The following is an 18,835-nucleotide window of genomic DNA, read 5'->3' as shown; positions in this document are numbered from 1 at the left end:
GCCACTAAACAGGAAGTGGCTCGTAACTAGGCCACACTTGCTCCGATCTGCCCCAAACTCGACATGCCGGATCACAGTCCCGCCCGGAGCAGGTTTGCGCCACACCCCGCCGTGCGTGAAGGCCGACAAGCGTAGGGCGAGGACCCTTCCATTGCCGCTTGCGGCTTTAATTTAAAATTGCTATAATATAAGACAAAACAAAACGAGCTGCAGTCTTTCACAGTAAATAACCTGTAATAGTTTTATACTCTTCACAGTGGTTTGATATCACATCACAGCTGATCTACATGATGGAGTGACTCGGTCTCTGTAGTAACGTTAGTCCAGCTGCTACACAGCTGCTTAGCTGGAAAAGATGTCTACAAACACAATTGCAGCAACTTTTTTCAGTCTTTCAGGATTATTACTTTTGTCAGTTTCAAGTTATTTCTGTGACCATTGTGGGTTTTTCTTTCATTAACCAAGGGGTACCAACAGTTTTGTCTGCGTGTGAATGTTTGCAAGATAATATTATCACGTCTCCTACAAATCTCAATCACTCCTGTCAGAAAGGAGACATTTATCTATTCCTACACTATGTGTTTGTTTAAAATTAGATGGCAGGTTCTGATGTCAGCACCACATGACAAAGAATATGTATGCAACTATTATTAGCCTGTAACAATGAAGCTGTAAATATATATTTTTAACTTAGCAGTAAAAACACATAATGTACTCCAGCAGATTTCAAGCCTCATTGTGGAGGGTAGTCATGATACTGGGAGTTACTAGTCAAAACTAGTACAGGCTGCAAATTATTTGTGATATGCAATGATACAATACACAGTTAGATATTATGTATATTACCTGATATGGGCAGGGGATGTGGTAGTCTCTACACTTTTCCTGGACCCACGTTGTCTCCCAGACGGCTCTGTAGCTGCTCTCATAGAGGTAACAGGCCAGAACGGTCAGCAGAGGAACCAGGTAGAGCACGGAGAACACGCCGATACGAATCATGAACTTCACCAGTTTCTCCTGGTTCTCCTTCTCCAGTGGGATCTCCATGCGGACTCTGTTTAGAGCGGCAATACCTGCTAGCAGCAGCGCCACACCCACCTATGATGGCATGAGAAAGGATGACCATCGGTCTGTCAGCGGCTTTATTTAGTAAATTAAATTGTGAGGCAAAATTAAACATTACATAGGAAAGAATGTGGTAATTTACAACAAAAAATTAAAAATATCTACAGATTGCAGCTAATTTTAAGCTACTAAGCCGATGAGAGAGTAAAGTGTGTTTGCAGTGTTTTCTACAGTACTCTTCCTCACCACTACATCCAGTCCCAGTGGAGCCAGCAGAAACCAACGCAGTGCTGTCAGGTTGTAAAGACCAACAAAGCAAACACCGCTGACACTGTCTCCTTCGATCTTGTTCATGGCGAGCAGAGTGACGGTGAGGACGCCAGGGACGCCCCAGGCACAGGCATGGAAGAGGAGGGCCTTCTTCTCTATAGCTTCACTGCCCCACTTAGGTACAGCAGCCAGGAACCAGGTGATGGTCAGAATAACCCACCACACACTGCCAGCCATGGTGAAGAAGTACAGCACCATGAAGAGCAGAGTGCAGGCCTGGGAGAGACGGGAAAAAAAGGTTACTATCAAGGTGAAGGCAGCCGAAAATGAGGAGAGAAGATGAAGTCAAGGACAGACCTTATTATGGGAGCCTTGAGTCACCGTTGAAGCCCTGAACCTCCCAGGAATCGCTGCATTACAGGAAACTCTGTCCTCCAGCAGGAATCCCAGGAAGAACACCAAAGAGACCATCATGTAGCACACGGCATAAAAAATAATTGGTCGCTCTGGGTAGCGGAATCGAGACACGTCGATGAGGAAAGTCAGGAAGGTGAAGAGGGTGGCGGACAGGCAGACGATGGAAACCACCCCGATGAAGTAGCGGGCGAACATCAGCTCTTCACGTGTGAAGTACATGTTGGGACACGGAGGAGAGCAGTCACGAACCCCCATGAAGGAATAACCAAACTCAGGGTCGATCTTGAGCTCACGGGGGCACCAGAAGCCGTAGTCTCTCTGGACGGAGATGGGCGACTCGGTCGTGTCTGAGCTGGACAGGAGGTCTACAGGACGGGGGTAGGGCTCATCACAGTCTGGGAACCTGGGAGGAGACGAGAGGTGATGACCTCGGGGTACTTTCAGCTGCTAAGCCTTCAACAACACACTGCACATGCTGCCAACATTATGTAACAGTCAACCACATTCAAAAGCTCGTCACAGCTTTTTATTAAATTGCTACAGACATTTTTCTACCTTCCAGGCACCTGGTGGTTACAGGTCATATGAGTACAGTATAAAGGAGAAGAACCTGCAAAGACTTGAATCTTGTCAAAACACAAATAATCCAACCAATAAGCATTCACTGCTTTTATTTTTTAAGTTACATAATCACGGCCTTTTGTGTAACAAGCCAAATCCAGTATTTTTGTCTTTTTTAGAAGAAAGCTGCCTGGGAATAAGGATAGGATGTTGTAGTAATGAACCTCTTTAGCTGAAACTTTGGGGAAGATTTTTTGTTTTCTTTCATCTTTTATAGTAATAAACTAATTATCTTTGTATTGTGGACAAAACTAAACATTTGATGATGTCACCTTTGGCTTTTTCAAAAATTGTTTAACCTTATCCTGACAATTTATAGACTAGACAAGAAAATATTCAACAGATTAACAGACTGTGAATACTACAGGTTTTTTTGCCACGTGTTTAAAGAAACTTTCATTTATTTTACTGGCTGCAGTCCAATAGTCTTCTGTGCTCAGGAATGTTTCTAAGTGAAATGATCGAGAAGGAGCAGCCATGATAAGAGTTGGTTGGATTCTCCAAAATTCTAAGGAAAGTTGCTTCAGCACTTCCTCTCTTTTATCCTTCAGCATCAGATACACTGATACATCCTTTATGAAAGGAAAGAGAATAATGCACAAGAATCCACCTGCAATATTCAAAGTGACACACCGTCCACGGCAGACCCACTTCAACAATGTCAACTGATCACATGATTAACATTTATAGTGTAAGTGCAGTCAGATTGTTTTTAGCACCATCTTTTCCTTATGTCCTCATTAATTGTCCTTCACATCTTTCCTTGACCTCATGAAGTTTTCTATTGAGGTCACAGAAAAGTGTTTAGGAAAAGACTATTCAGCTTCAGCTGCTGCCTTCAACACTTCATTTCTCACAACTTCTGAATGCAATGTTGCTGCGATACTGTATTGGCCATGCCTGTGCACTGTCTTGTTGTTGACGTATTTAGTTGGATTTGACTCGACTGAATCAATTTTCTGGCTGAAAAACTAATATGCCCTCCAAGAAAACAAAGTCTAAAAATGTATTATTGTCATTTTCAGGAACCAGTTCTTAAAAATCTAAGAGATTCTCACAAAGAAATCGAAAAACAATGCAGAGATCAGTAAGCGCTACATTCCAGTGCTATCATGAAAGTTAAGCGTTCACATTGATTTATTACTGTTTTATATTTAGAGGGCATTTTTTGGTGCAATCCTGTGGATCAGCTTAACTAATATTCAATCTTTTCTTCTAATCGCTCAACTTCTTCTGTTTTACGGTTGTCAAAATAAATCACTTTCAGCACACTTGCTGGTCTGCTGCTGATTTATTACTGCTCCCACAAAGGGGTTGTCGCCACTGAGATAAATCCAGCAGAAAAGAATTATTACTGTTGTGCCAACCTGTTGCAGTCCATCTCCTCTGGCCAGCTGACACCAAACATGTCCATTAGTTTGTAGCAGTCGCTCTTGGCCTGCAGACAGAGGCGGCGACAGGGCAGAGTCATTCGGCCATACTCGGTGCACACTGGGGCGTAGAGGGCGCAGAGGAACATCCTGAGCTCTGGAGAGCACTGCAGGTTCACCATGGGATGGAAGGGCTGCATGAAGGGACACAGTGAGAGAATTTTAAATATATGGAAAATAAACCAGCACAACCAGTGGAAGTTATTCAAAACAGTTTCAGAAAATACCACTACAGCCCTAAACTCGAGCGTTACTCCATCCTCAGAGTCTGAGCCAAAGAGCGGCACAAAGAGATCAGTGGAGCATGTCAACTGACATTTTCTGGAGATGAGTCCATAAAAACAACTCTGGCCCCTTTTCTAATAATCCCCTCCACCCCGATAATTTCAGCTCCCCCCTCCTCCATCGCCTCCTTCTTCTTGCCTCCCTCCAACCTCCACATAGGAGGAGCACAAACACACAAATACACACTCACACAGGGCTGTTGCTGCTGCTGACAGGGTCTTTGTGTTACAGGGAGGACCACGCTGTGACTGACTGACAACACTGTGGCACCGTGCACACACTCGCACACAAGAAAAAGTACCAGCGGAAGTGTATTATTTAGACGCTAACACACCCACAAACCAGCACAATAATGGACTCTCACATATAAACTGTGCCAAGAGGCAGTGTGAATGCAGGAAGCATGATGATAATATGCAAAAAGGAGGAGTGGGTGACTGAGCGAGCGGGAAAGCACATATACAAATACATGTATCCAACTGTGCATGGATGCATGTATTTGTATGAGTGTATTTGCATAGACCTCTGTGTTTGTGTGCATTACAGAGAGGCCTCCGACCACACCCAAGTCAATCAGACACACAGTAGGCGCCCTCCCCCAGAATTTAAAGACAGAGGTTATTATGACAGACAGTGACAGGGAGGGGGAAGGGACGGGGGAGGAGGGGTGAGGAGAAGACAAGCAGCAGGGGTAATTTGTCCATGCGTTTGTTGGAGGGGTGGATATTAGGGAAGTTTAACATTCAGTTCTGCTTCTTCAGATTAGAACACAGAAAAAGCCTTATCTGTGTTAATTAAACTGTGTATTAGGCATACTGTAACACCTGACCAAATGCCACTAAACCTAGCTTTCTAAATATTTTTCATGAAGTGCTTTAAGAGAAATACTGCTGAGCTAATGAGGAAATTCTTTCATATTCCAAAGATGTTACGCTGACAGAGCTAAAGGAGGAGCAGGTGAGCTGCAGAGTAATGTATACAGAAATTATTCAGCATACAGATCAGCAGTTATTTATTCCTTTCTGACCCAGATGGAGGCATTACAAGATATAACAGATCTGCATCAAATAAAATCTTAAGATTGGATTTGCAAGAAAATCTAACATGAAAAGAAAACAAGAGGCTGCTTTTATATAACTTCATTTAGACTAAATCTTGAATATTTGACTAAAAACAGATGATCATTCAATGTAATCCTTTATTTAATACACAGTACATATCCTTAGAAATAAAAATGATTTCCTGCAGCATCTGGTCATTCTAACATCATTTTCTGGCTTAAAATGCAGAACCAGTGATGCAGGATTTTGCCAACTCAACTGCAATCAGATTTGAGCAGACTCTTGACAGTTGTTCCCTCCATATGTCTACAACATCAGTGCATGCCCTTCTCCTGACAGCATGTTTGTCTGCCACCCACATGAGATGTCTTTATGTAAAAAGGATTATAATGGCTGTTAGGCTTGGCCCTTGAAGCACAAAGCACCGACATTCGTGCAGCTTTTGTCATCCTCTTGTTCGTATCGCTTTTCTGCCAAGAGAAGGGCACTGATGCGCTCAGACTGGCGAATCTTTTCCACTGTGAGAGATCAGGGATGTATGTATGATGGCAAAGATTTACGATCACTTGTAGGATCTGTAACGTGAGTCTTAGCTAAGCTCATGCCCTCTAAAATGCAAAGCGTCAATTTGGATGACTTACACGCCTGTCATAACTGAGATCAATCAACCAGTCGATCGTGTAATTCCTCTACAAATGGAGTCATCACGTTTCATTGAGCACCACTGTCCAGACACACAAGTGCTCATTGCGTGTCCTGATCTAGAATCATCTCTGAAGCGCAAACACAACTGCTGTGAGCGTGATGCACCTTAAAACGGGTCCATTACTGCAGATCACTATCAATCACACTGAACGGTGTCTGCTAAAAAGCTCAGCTGCCTGCCTTTGTTCAAACACAACCAAAAAAGTTTACATTTAGTGTTTTTATTAAAGGCCTTCAGAATCCTTACAATAGTCAAATTTAAAAATGGGAAAAAAGCTTCTTCTTTCTTTCTTTTTTTTTTTTTTTTTTACAAAAAAAACCTAACAAAATCTTGGCAGTAGAAGTCTGGAAATTATTCAATTAATTGTCAACTATTAAATTAATCACCTACTATTTTGATAACAGAGTGATTTGTTTGAATACGTTTTTAAAGAAAATCAAAAAGGCAAAATTGCCCCGTAACAGCTTGTTAAATGTGAATATTTCAGAGGGACAGGAAAGCTGTGAATTAAATAATATGTTTGTCATATTTGGCTTTGGAAAACACTGAGCAATATTTATTTTTTTTATTACCATTTTCTAACATTTTATACAATTGAGAAACATGTAATATCAGAGAAAAACTACTGCAAGAAAATATCAAAAACTGTGCATTTGCTGGTTCGGAAATGTTTCATTCCTAACATCTAAGAAAGCCATCTGAAATGATTAAAAGCAGACATGTATAGTTAGGCTGAACAATGTTTAGAAATACTGTTAAAATTGCAATTTGGCCAAATACAATATCCAAATCAATCACAGGAGCTGCATGAAAAGGTGTAACAACACATCATATTACCTGAAGCAACATGGTGCTACGGATCCACAAATCTTATCTGCCAGATGTAAGAGTACAAGTCTGCTTGGTACAAACTACAGCAAAAATCACACCATCTATTTTATATCTGTTTCAGTTTATACGAAATGCAAAAACTACCTCTCCCGCTAAGACTGTAAACTGTATTATCTGTCATAATAATTACACTATGATATTTTTTTTCCTATCGTTCAGCCCTAAACTATGGTGAAATACTATCAAATCTCCAGTTAGTATGAGCTCAGAGGCAAGATCACAACACCTGAACATCTACAGTAACCCAAAGTTTACAAAAAAAGGAACAGACATTACCACCGTGGACATACTTATCAGTATATGTGTGATTAGTACAATCCTGTGAAATCACAACAATTACAAAAACCTCAAAATGGCTTGACACAAATACAGTAAAATATAGTTCACAATAATGGCTGCTCGTAGGTGAATTATTTCTACACTATTAAATGAGAGCCAGGTTGCCAGGTTCAACAGGGTCGAGGAAACGAGAGTATCTTGTTCTCAAGAAAGAAAAAAAAAAAAACAGAACTCACTCCACCCTGCAACTAGTGGGAAAATAGGTGCTACTGTTCCTCTTATCCTCCTTGTGACTGCCTTTGCATTTAGTTGCCAGTAAGCAGTCCTGTGACATGTATTACTTCATCAGTGCTGCCCTGTCACTGTTGGTTAACCACTCAAACATGACCTAATGCAGCTAAAGTGAGTTCTATCTTCGCTCTCGCACTCCGTATTGAGTCCCGCAGGCTACAGATATGCTCCATAGAGCACAACACTGTACTACGCTGTACTGTACTACAGAGTGTGAAGCCACAGGAAACGGTTGAGTAAATATATAGGCTACAAGGAGTGATGATCTAGTGGGAAAAAAAACTCTTTTATTCTCACATTCATCCTTCTTTCTATTCATCACGCTCCACATTTTTCTATTTTTATACTACTCCATCATCCATCCTTCTCTTGCTCTCTCACCCCTCCTCCATCTCTTCAGTATCTCCATTCAGCCATTTTATGACAGTCAACCCATCATGTGAGCCAGTGTGGGCAGGACTGAACTGGTGGTGGATGGGACATATGGCTGGTCACAGCTTTACCCACACAGTCAGCGGCCTAAACAGCTCAAAACACCAACATCTTGAGGCCCTGCAGAGCACATACGATCTCCACAGGGGATTCAGTGCTAATGGCCACACTGGAAACAGCTGGTGAACCACTGGTCCGATCAATGGCCAGGGGTTTGTCATGGCGTTTTCCACCCGAGAGCGGGCCGTGTAAGGAGAATCAAGCGTGTAATACACAACTCTGCAGAATGGCAAGCTTGGAGGCGGGGGTGATATGCTAATGTAATTTCAGCTTCGATCCCACTGCTCCAGTCATTATGTATTCATGGGAGTTTGTTAGTGAATTTTTGATCTCTGAAAATGTGGAATAATACGCCACTGTGGAAATAACAGGCTCACACACAGTCAGACATGTTGGTTAATCCTGGAGTGTATTCTGGGACTGTAAAAGAAGGCCAACAAACCAGCCAATGAGGGGGACAAATGTAGTAACAAATGCTGGTGCACAGCTTTTAGCTTGTGCAAAACAATGATCTTTAAAATAATGAATGGACAGATATTACTCTACCGAAAAATCTATTTTTGAGCAATCGTAATTCAGCATCAAATAATGGTCACCACTGTCCTAGTCACCCTAATGGTATAAATGTTTTAAATACTCACAACCAAAATTCTCACAAACTGATATATAAAATACTACAGGGACAAAAAAGGAGCTGGACAAAAGTGGAGGAAAAAATACATCAAAAACAAGAACAAGGCTATAATCTAATCCTAAAATTGTGATATTCATTTTACATGCCTCATTTAACAATTCACTAAAAATAAACTGTTTGCGCTAACCATCCATCCATTATCTATACACTGCTTAATCCTCACTAGGGTCGTGGGGGGCTGGAGTCTATCCCAGCTGACTCAGGGTGAAGGCAGGGGACACCCTGGACAGGTCACCAGTCTATCACAGGGCTACACTTAGAGACAGACAACCAAGCACACTCACATTCACACCTACGGACAATTTAGCATCACCAATTAACCTCAACATGTTTTTGGACTGTGGAAGGAAGCCAGAGAAAAACCCAAGCTGCATGGGGAGAACATGCAGAAATATCCCGGGCATCCTCACCGGGACGCAAACCGGGGATCTTCTAGCTGCGAGGCAACGGTGCTAACTACCGAGCCACCTAGCAGCCTTTGCGCTAACCAGATTCTGTAAAAAAAAAAAAATAATAATAATAATAATTTTGTGCCCCTTGGTGCAACCAACAAACCACCAGTGACTGAGCTGTGACCAGGAGTTATGTGATAAAAATTATATAGTGTACAGAATCAGCCTGCTATCCACTGTCTCATTAAGTGTAGTTCACTGAATTCACCTTGGTGCATTATCGAACCCAACATGCATAAATCAACCGCAAAAACAGTGGCAGCCTGACACCAAAAATAATGGTTTTATATCTGTGGTTGAGAGTTAACACAGAAATCTTTCACAAACTAAGATGAGAAAGAAGATAAGGAATAGTATTTTCAGTCATCACACTTTATAATGCCCTCCAGTTCAGTGGTGCGAACATACATTTGTTTACTTATCGTGTGTTTTTGCATATTTCTGCATATTTTTGTCAGGCAAAAACCTTGAATATGCCAGTCTTTGAAGAACCAAGGAAAACAGCCTTGACCTTAGTTTCACCTCTGTGCCGTTTTGAGATTATCCAGCCTGCTCTGAATCAGATCAAGATTGTCGTGATATTAATTATTAATACGGCCTAGTCCAATGAAGTGCATCCGAGGGTGGCTGTATGTACCTTCCTAATGCTGAAGTAATTAGTTTTTAATGAAGGCTCTGAGTCAGCTGCTAAGATGCTGTGACTGATGAGTCGGTGACAAAGAAGCCCACCGTGGCCAACTGGTCTGTGTTGATTTGCTTTTTTTATAAATACCTCCCAGTCACCTCTCTTCCCATCATCCCCCATTCAAGCCTCTCACCCCCCTACATCTTCTCCCTCCCCCCTCTTTTCTCCTCCGCTGCCATTCCAATTCTTTAAATTTCCAAGCTCAGCACCATGGCGACGAGTGATGCATCACCGGGGAAGAAGAGGGAGGAGGAAGAGGGAGGAGAGCGGGGTTCGAGGAGGTCAGGGTGCAGGGCGGAGGGGACCACCTCCCGGGAGGCAAGAAAGGCCTCCGCTGCCTTTGTTAACGGCACAATTGGGACTGTTTCCTGGGCAACGGGTGAGCCCTGCGTAGGGGGAGGGGGAGGACAAAAGAGACGGGGGAGGGAGGGGTGAGAGAGTGGGAGAGGAGGGATGGGTCGACCGAGTCAGCCGTGTCATTCGCCACTAAGAAAGTGTTTGAAAACGTTGCGCTTTGACAGTGTGTAATGTCCAACACACACACACACACACACACACACACAGAAAGGTTGTTGTGGACCAGCGAGTCGCTCTCTGGATGTGCTTCTTATTCACTCCTCAGCCAATAAACACGGTGTTGGACATTAAATAAAACAACAGGCTCCTTTATAGGCTGGGTCACGCTGGGTAGGATTTATCAGACCATGTTGTGTCTGCATGTGCTTAGCTGGGATACATCTTTACTAGCTAACACATGCTAAACAATGCACTTCTAAGTGCACTCCAGCATGTTTTAACAGACTTGCTGCAAACAAGGCTGCATCAGCATTTTACTCAAAGTATCACACACCTTCCCTTTCCTTTACAAATCCATTCACGCAGAATGGGTGGAGTATCTGGGTTATTCCACACAGCAGCTGTAACTTGACACAGTTTTATCTGGACGTGTTGTAAACCTGAGACAAGAGGCTGATTTAACAACCTGAAAGAAGGAGGAAATGAGTGGAAGTGGGAGCGAGCAGATTAAAAACGGCCACTTATTAGTCTTTGTGTCACTGAGCGTCCTTCATGCAGCATTAAATGCAAGACAAAACAAACACCAAATAGCTGAGATCTAGATAACCGAGAAAAAGCCTAGCAACCTGGTCAGCACCTCTAATTTCCACCATGGTGACAACATAAGACACGTCACTGAATTTCCCTCTTGTTTTATCTTGCTGCCAATAAAAATGATTTGCTGGCGTGGCTTTGGCTTCATGTAAACAAACCCAGTTATCAGTCTAATGTAATTAGTTGGCCCTGACCTTTGCTTGGTCCATCTGGCCTCAAAGAAACAGTCAAGCAATCCCTGTTGTCATTATTTTTACCATGACAATCGGTCACATGACTCCAACCACCTCCACCACCCCATCTTCTCTCCTTCTGAAACCAGTTTTCCAGCTAAAAGTCTGAGAAACAAGAAGGTAGTTTTACTTTTACCATAATCTGGCTCCATCCCAAATCATCAGGGGACTGCTTGAAACATTTTTATCATAAAACTATGCATATGCTAAATCTTATCTGTAAAATTTTAGATTAGCGCATCAATTACTTTTAAAGTTTTTTTGTTTTGTTGCCCATTGACCCACTTTCATTTTTTTCTCACTTTTTTTTTTTTTTTTTCTCATATGGGCATATTTTTTTATTTTTGGACCACTCTTTGCAGTCCAAAAATGATTCTGTATCAACAGTATGATAAGAAATAAAAAAATTCAGGCTTTTATCTTTTACAGTTCCTGAGATATTGTCATTTGAACATAGCTTCAAATATTAATGTGTACAAAATGCATGCTAAAAGGGGGTCAACGGGAAATACAAAAAGAAAAATCTCAAAAAGTATTAAAGGTAAAACCTCACAAATACCTTTATAAATATCTATATTTTATGGTATAAAAAATTTAGACAGATCAGAGATGGTCGAGCAGAAACTTTTAAAAATTTGATGATTTTAGATGCAATGACCCCATTATAAAATATCTGCAGTAGTATGCTTTGGTCACATTTCCTACATTTGGTAGCGTCCTCTACTAGCTGTAGAATAAAGCACAAGGCAGCTACAGCAGTGAACATTCAACTATATAATCCAAAAAATGTGTTGTATTAGTTAATTCCCAGATTTAACGTTTCATTCAGTTCTCTGTAGCAGATCATGTGAATCCAGTACGAGACTGATGTGTGATTTCTCATACAAATGGTTGGAGTTCGGTGGCAGCCCTACACTACTCAGCCATAACATAAAAACCACCTGCCGAATATCATGTACGTCCCTTTCGAATCCATGGTTTGTTGACTGAAGCATCCGCGGATGCTCGATTGGATGAGATCTGGGGACTTTAAAGGATTCGTCAACCCCTTGGGCTCTTTTCGTGCTGCTAAAGCCGTTCCTGAGCAATTTTGCGGTGTGGCAAGGTGCCGTTGCTATGAGAGGGTGTGCCTAGTCTGCCACATTGTTTAGGTAGCTAGTACGTGTCAAAAAAACATTCACACAAATTCCAGGAGCCAAGGTTTCCCAGCACAACACTGCATTGTAACAAGGCGATCAATGTTATTCACTTCACCTGTCAGTGCTTTTAATGTTGTTGGTTATCTGTGTAATAATTTGCAAAAGTAAAACTAACCGGTACCGCAAATTGTCTCAACTTTATGGAAAACACAAAAACCGTGAGGAATTTTACTCATTCAGAAATGTAACAAAGAAAGAGCAGTTATGATATCATACTGTACATCATCACGGAGTTGTGAACCAAATGCCGCCTGTCTCGGATGCCAAGGACAGTTCATACCAGCGTAATTGATTTCCAGTGATGAAGCCACGCTGCTTTACATTCATCTGGTAGCTACAGTGTGCATCTATCTCTATATAAGGGGATTTTAACCCATTTCTTTTTTTTTCTTTTTGTAATGCCAGTCAAATCCGCCACGCTCTCACTTATCTTATGTGAATGTGGCACAATATCATTGTGGCACAGAAATAGCCAATTCCCAAGCCCTGAGGCCGCTGTCCCACTTCAGCTGCGAGGTCATTTGGCGGTCAGCAATGACTGACTGAGCCAGGATAAATGCCAAAACATAAAAATCCAGTTTTTGTTTTTTTTGTTTTTCAAATGTTTGTCTTGCTTCTTTGCAGGCAGGTATAAAAAATGTATTTAAAATGTATCTGTGCAATACAGTAAAAACATTTTTTTTTTGCACTAGTGTAAATATAAACTGTGGTTTGCAGTCTTACACAAAAAAATCTAATTTAAACATCATTAGACAGCGGTTTTACAAATTTTTATAGGTTTATAACTAACAGCTTAATGACAAATTACCCCACTTTCCAAAAAAACTCCAAACCTTGAAAGGGCCTTGAAAGGCAAGACATGAAAAAAGAAATCCAAAGACACCACTTCAGGGGGTTTATACAAAAACTGCAAAAACCGCAGGCGTTGGTTCTCGTCCAACTCCCAGTTTCTCCACGGTGCAAGGCATTCATCATCATTATCATGGCTATTCAGCAGACCTAATTCCCTTTAAAATCAACTGTCAATTCTCATTTGGCTGCCCTCAACGTCTTACCGGCTTTGAATTCTCCCATGAACTGGATCTAGGGCGAGTTATCTGCAAAACAAGAGCCAAACAGAGGCATAGTCTCCATGATTTGGAACCTATTGGGTTTCCATGTGTTTTCCAAACCCAAAAAGCATTTCTGAGCGCTAAAAGAGACTTAATTGTGAATCCATGACAAATCAAAGTGAACACCGTCTAAACCAGACGTGCCTCTCGCTGTTCACTGCAACACACACACTGTGATTAGGCGTAAAAAGCTAAACCTGTCCTCAAAAAACACAGCACTGGTTCAGTAAGATTTCAGCAATGAGAGAAATGATTTAACTACACAACATACAGCCGTTTTCACCCCAAAAAAATCCCCCTGAATATGTATGAAAACAACATGGCAATGTCCAGAAGATGAGAGCGAGCATTTCGGCAATGACAAGGAAGGACACAGTCTGAGCAGACGGCCATGGGAGCACTTGCATCATTTCCAAAGACAAGCCCAAATGCGAGTGCAGCTGTGACGTGCTGCGATGTGATGTGATGCTGCGTGCTCTCACAGCCGGGCAGGGCATGTTCAGAGGTTACATAACCCTGGATTTTTGTGGCACACAGCTCCTCCCGCCCTCCATCTATCCATCTCGCTCAGTGCGTCCATGCTGAGTACAGCGAAGTGGAGCCGGCACAGATGGTCGGCAGGTGCCGCACATCGACATCATGGCTGTGCCAGGCGGGGCGGGGAGGGGCAGGGTCGAAGGGTAAAAGTGGTGGAGGGAGCGAGAGTAAATGGGAACATGATGCCGAGATAAACTCAGATAAATATAGATGGATGCACCGACACGCACACATAAGCAGACAGTTTAGCCAACAGAGCATCCAATCTCGTGTTTTGGTGCGGTTTGGCCAGTAATTGCTCGATAGATTGAGCTTCACGAGGGATCAGCCTATATAAAGGATGGGATTAACTTAACGAGGTGATGCATCTGCTCCATGATTGTGCTTAAATGCCTAACTCGACGTTTCAAAGAGGATAACACAGCCATAACAATAGTCAGCTGCTGTGGCCGCTAAATCTATAGATTGCCTAAGAGGCTAAAACAATAAAGCTTGTACTAAACACTGAATTCTGAGCTTTAATCTGTCAACTGAACCAAAAATGAAACAGTAACTGCAGAAAACTCTGTCATGAAAACCAGCTTTGATGCACAACAACTGATGTGAAAAGTCTCTGCACGTAGTGGCAAATCACCCTGTCTGTCAGCATGCCAGATGTGCGGCCAGAAACCGTTTTAGGACAACACACCCTGTTAAGTCTGTGTGCGTTTAATAATGCACTGTTCTCATGGCCTGCAGCGACAAATATTAAAACTTAATTTTCTGCTTAATGTTTGGGTAATATACTCCCAATCCCTGGAGCTAGAGGAGCCAAATTTAAGTAGGGTAGCACTAACATATTACCAACTCTCAGCACATATCCAGTTGGCCGTGGTGGTAGCTATCTAGGCTACTGATGTCCATGGGGCAGGTAGTGCACTTTTTCAATATGTGCAGGAGACTAATTAGATTTCAAACTCCCGTCCAGACCTGTTTAACACATAAATACAGAAATGCTGTCTGCTACTGTACGTTGTTGTGTTTTTGAATCTGTGTGTTTGCAGATGTGTCACCTATACCTACAAAAACTTGTGTCACAACAAAGAAAAGGAGTGAAGGAAACCAGAGAAAATGCTCAGAACAATAAGAAAGTAGGAGGGAAGAATGGGCATAAAGAAAAAAGGTCACATTCCTTTAAAAAATATAACAATATACAATGTTAAAGGAGAACCGCAAACCGTGGCTGACATCGAAACCCAATAGACTTTAAAGACCTCGAAACCTGATATGCCACTTTGGACGTGAGTTATTGTAGTTACAGGTATTACTTTGTTCAGATCCAAGCCCATTCATTACCCATGCCTTCTTCCAATCCACAACTGTAACATAGTTTCATGAATATAAACAATAGCAGAAATACAGCAACTATTCCTTCTTACTTATCAGATATCTATTGGTCATGTTTAAGGTTTTTCCTGGTTCTGAATGGACATTTATGGGGCGACGTACAACAGTAAGCATGTATACAGTAAGAGGCACTGAGTCTGTGGAAGCTGACTACCTGTCTGTTATTTTTGACTATTTGATAACCAAAAATGTAAATATTTCTTGACTAAACAATTCCCAGATAATAAAAATGGTTAAACAAAATTACAGTCAATAATTTTTTTGTAATGTTTAATTTCAGGTTTATGATTTGGCATTTTTGCTTAAAAAATAACTTAAAACGTTAACTGGGTATCAAAAATAGTGGTTTGTTAATTTTCTATTGACTATCCAACTCAATTGTAGAACGGAGAAAAAAAAGAAAATGCTACGAAATGTTCACTAACAGAAAGAAACTGAAGAGAAGAAATACGTGAGCAAAAATTCCAGGTCACGGTTAAAACAAATATGACAAAACATACTGTTTTACATTATTTTTCCAATTTCTCTTCAATTTATGGGAGGGCAACTGCAGCTAGCTATCACTTCTGAATAAAGAAATGTTCACAGTTTAGCATGCAAGAGTAAAAAGTGCAACCAATATAAAGCGGATTAAGCATTGCATTTCTCAAAATGTGAGAAACAATTACTTGTATTACTGTAGAACCCCATTTATTACAGGCCATTTGGAGCCAGTTGTGTCTCCAATCTATAGCTGTACGACTAATCAATAACAATATAAATAGTAGCAGGATTGTTTTTAGCTCAGACCGTTCCTTTGTGGGGTGACTACACACGACTAGAAGCATGATCGGTCTCCGTACAGTAAAGACAATGAGTCTGTGCTACCTCATTTGGCAGAAAAGGATGTATTGTCCTGTTATTTTTGACCATTTTATAAACAAAAATGTCTAATAAGCTCAACTAAATGAAAATACAATTAACACAGCTGGTTAAAAAAATGATATTTTCACATGTAATTCTCAATTCTCATGATTTTTGTGGAGCCTTAAACCTTTTTGAGTGATGCCAGAAATTTCCCTTTGCAGAAAAAAAAAACGACATTGCAGCAGTACTACTCAACAAACAGAAATAGGCCAATGTCAGTAATTTATAGGATTTTTTTTACTTGTATTTGGTATGTATTAGTCATCTTCTGCAGTCTTGAATCATGGCTTTCCTCCATGGCTGAGCCCAATTACGTCAAAAATCTTGTAATTATGTTTTCATTTTCTGTCAGCTTGTCTAAAATATGATTTCTTTTTAGCTTTTATGACATTTTTGTACATTTCATGTAATCAAAACCGAGCACACAGCTGCTACTTTGCATGAACCAAATTCATAAGCCTACGTTTCAGTGAGTCCCATTGTTTTCTACATCACACTGTAATTTGAATTTTTCGGTTGCAGCTTTCCCGTGGCGACAAAACACTTTATTTTCTTTAAAATTATTCTTACTGATTGGAAGCACAAAATATCAACATATATCCTCACTGTGTCTTGCAATCTAAGAAATAAACTGGGCAAAGCTTTTTACATCACGTGTCAGCGGGGTACTGTACCTCCATGGCGAGGGCGGCGGTCTGCTGGTCGTAGTGGTTCAGCATGTTGGGCATGAAGGTGGAGTTGTAGGGCAGCCCCTGACACATGCGCAGGGTGATGGGCTCACAGGTGAACAGGCTGTGGCTGCCGGCCGCCGCATCCATGGGGATGGCGACGCACGCCGTCAGCATGGACACAGACAGCGCCCACAGGAGATCCATGACAGGAGAAAGGAGGCGACGGATGGTTAGGATGAAGGGTTGAGCCCTGGTAGCATCTGCCTCGTTCACCAGGAAAAGGGAAATCAGGAGGCTGAAGGACCGTCTGGTAGCCTCTTCCTCCTCTTCAGATCACAGAGAAACAGTCTGGGTCGGGCAGCGTAATCCAACACGGCCATGGTAGAAGCCGGCTGCATCCATCACCGTGGAGACTCCAGTCAGCGTCTACACTGTGTGTCACAAGGACTCCATCACCTCAGAGATGCTGTGGTGCTTTAAGATGCTGCGCTGTGACCGAATGGTTCACACTCCTCCCTCTTCTGCCTCGACAGGCAGCGATGATGCCTTATACTAATATCAGGAACAACCACGGGTGTTCAGAAGTGATGCTCAGTCTGTAATCAGAAATATTAAAGCACAAATATATTAAAACTTGATTAAACAGCAGAAAACACAACATTTACAGTACACTTTAAGAAAGAGCAACTCAAGGCTGACCTTGTAGCTGAAAATTAAACTAATTACAGATTGCAAGTAGAACAACACACAAAAGGCTGTTTCTGAAGCCTTGGTAATTGCTTTTCAGGTCACTAACGATGGCGGCTTGGTTGTGCAGACGATACAGATGAATGATAACACTACCAGCATTAATTAAAAGCAATCTACCGTACAAAATACAGCCAAAACAATCATATACAGTTAGAGCTGCAACAATTGATTATTAAATTAACCGTCAACTATTTAGTCATCGATTAATTGGTTTGAATAGTAGTTTTAGGACAAAAAAAAAAATCAGTTTACATTTAGTTTTTTGATTAATGGTCCACAGATTTCTCACAGAGACCGGTTAATATTAAAAGCCTTTCTATAAGTAGAGTCCATTTGGCCATATGGCAATAAAGCTGCAGCAATTAATCAATGAGTTGTCCACTATGAAATAATCACCAGCTATTCTGATAATGGATTAATTGGTTTGGGTAATTTTTTTTCAGCTGATTCCAGCTTTTTAAATACCAACATGTGTATCTATATCTATTCATATATGTTTTTTTCTGGTTTCTTCACTCTTCAATGATAGTAAAGAGAATATCTCTGGGTTGAAAGACGAAATAACACGTTAGAGGTAACACCGGTGGACATTTTTCAACATTTTCTTACATTTTATGGACTAAACCGGTTAATTGAGAAAAGTTAATGTCACAAAAAGTAGAATAATAATAATAATATTCACATTAACATTCCAGATTCACATATTATGAAGCTAGAAAAAAGAGTTTTAGCATCTCTCCTTAATAAAAATCACATTGACAATAACTGTACCAAGTAATTTCACCAATACATTTTAAAATAATCCCAGCAATTAGTCATTTACTGAATAATATAAAATAACAGATTCAGAAAACCTACACACATTTCACAGCAGCTTCAACTGTGCATTGGTTGGTGAGGAAATGTTTATAACGCTTAACATCTAAGAACGCAATTTGAAATTTATAAAAGTGAGCATGTATAGTAGGAATAAACAATTTGTCAATATACTGTTGTGTTAAGGAGAAAAAGGGATTCAGTGTCCTAAATGTGGATATTTTCTGGGGTTTTTTTTATTCCTTTGTGACAATAAACTGAATATTTTAAGGCTGCGAACAAAATAAGACATTTGAGCATCTTGAGCTTTGAGAGAACTTGATGCACATTTTTTTTTTTTTTTTACCATTTTCTGACATCTTATAGAAAAACAACTACTCACTTAACTGAGAAAATAATCCAAAAGCAGTGTATATAGGGCAAATATCCTGAATAATAATCATGTTAAAACATTTAAAGAAGTTTTTACATAGAAA

The 18,835-nt window shown here is 41.0% G+C and overlaps 1 protein-coding gene across 1 annotated transcript; it reads right to left on the bottom strand.

Annotated features, from left to right (window-relative positions):
* Positions 1–846: 846 nt before the first annotated feature.
* fzd3a (frizzled class receptor 3a) lies at positions 847–16,997 on the bottom strand (the record flags this gene model as incomplete). Its single annotated transcript, XM_008287392.1, has 5 exons — positions 16,797–16,997; positions 3,741–3,937; positions 1,693–2,155; positions 1,312–1,611; positions 847–1,098 (listed from the first exon to the last, which is right to left on the bottom strand). Coding segments are annotated over exons 1-5 (1,413 nt in total), but the record flags the coding sequence as incomplete, so codon positions are not given.
* Positions 16,998–18,835: the final 1,838 nt, after the last annotated feature.

The sequence above is a fragment of the Stegastes partitus genome, unplaced genomic scaffold, assembly GCF_000690725.1.
Source record: "Stegastes partitus isolate 25-593 unplaced genomic scaffold, Stegastes_partitus-1.0.2 Scaffold498, whole genome shotgun sequence".
Lineage (NCBI taxonomy): Eukaryota > Metazoa > Chordata > Actinopteri > Pomacentridae > Stegastes > Stegastes partitus.
Note: the sequence above shows the minus strand (reverse complement) of the source record. Positions and strands in the feature narration are given on the sequence as shown.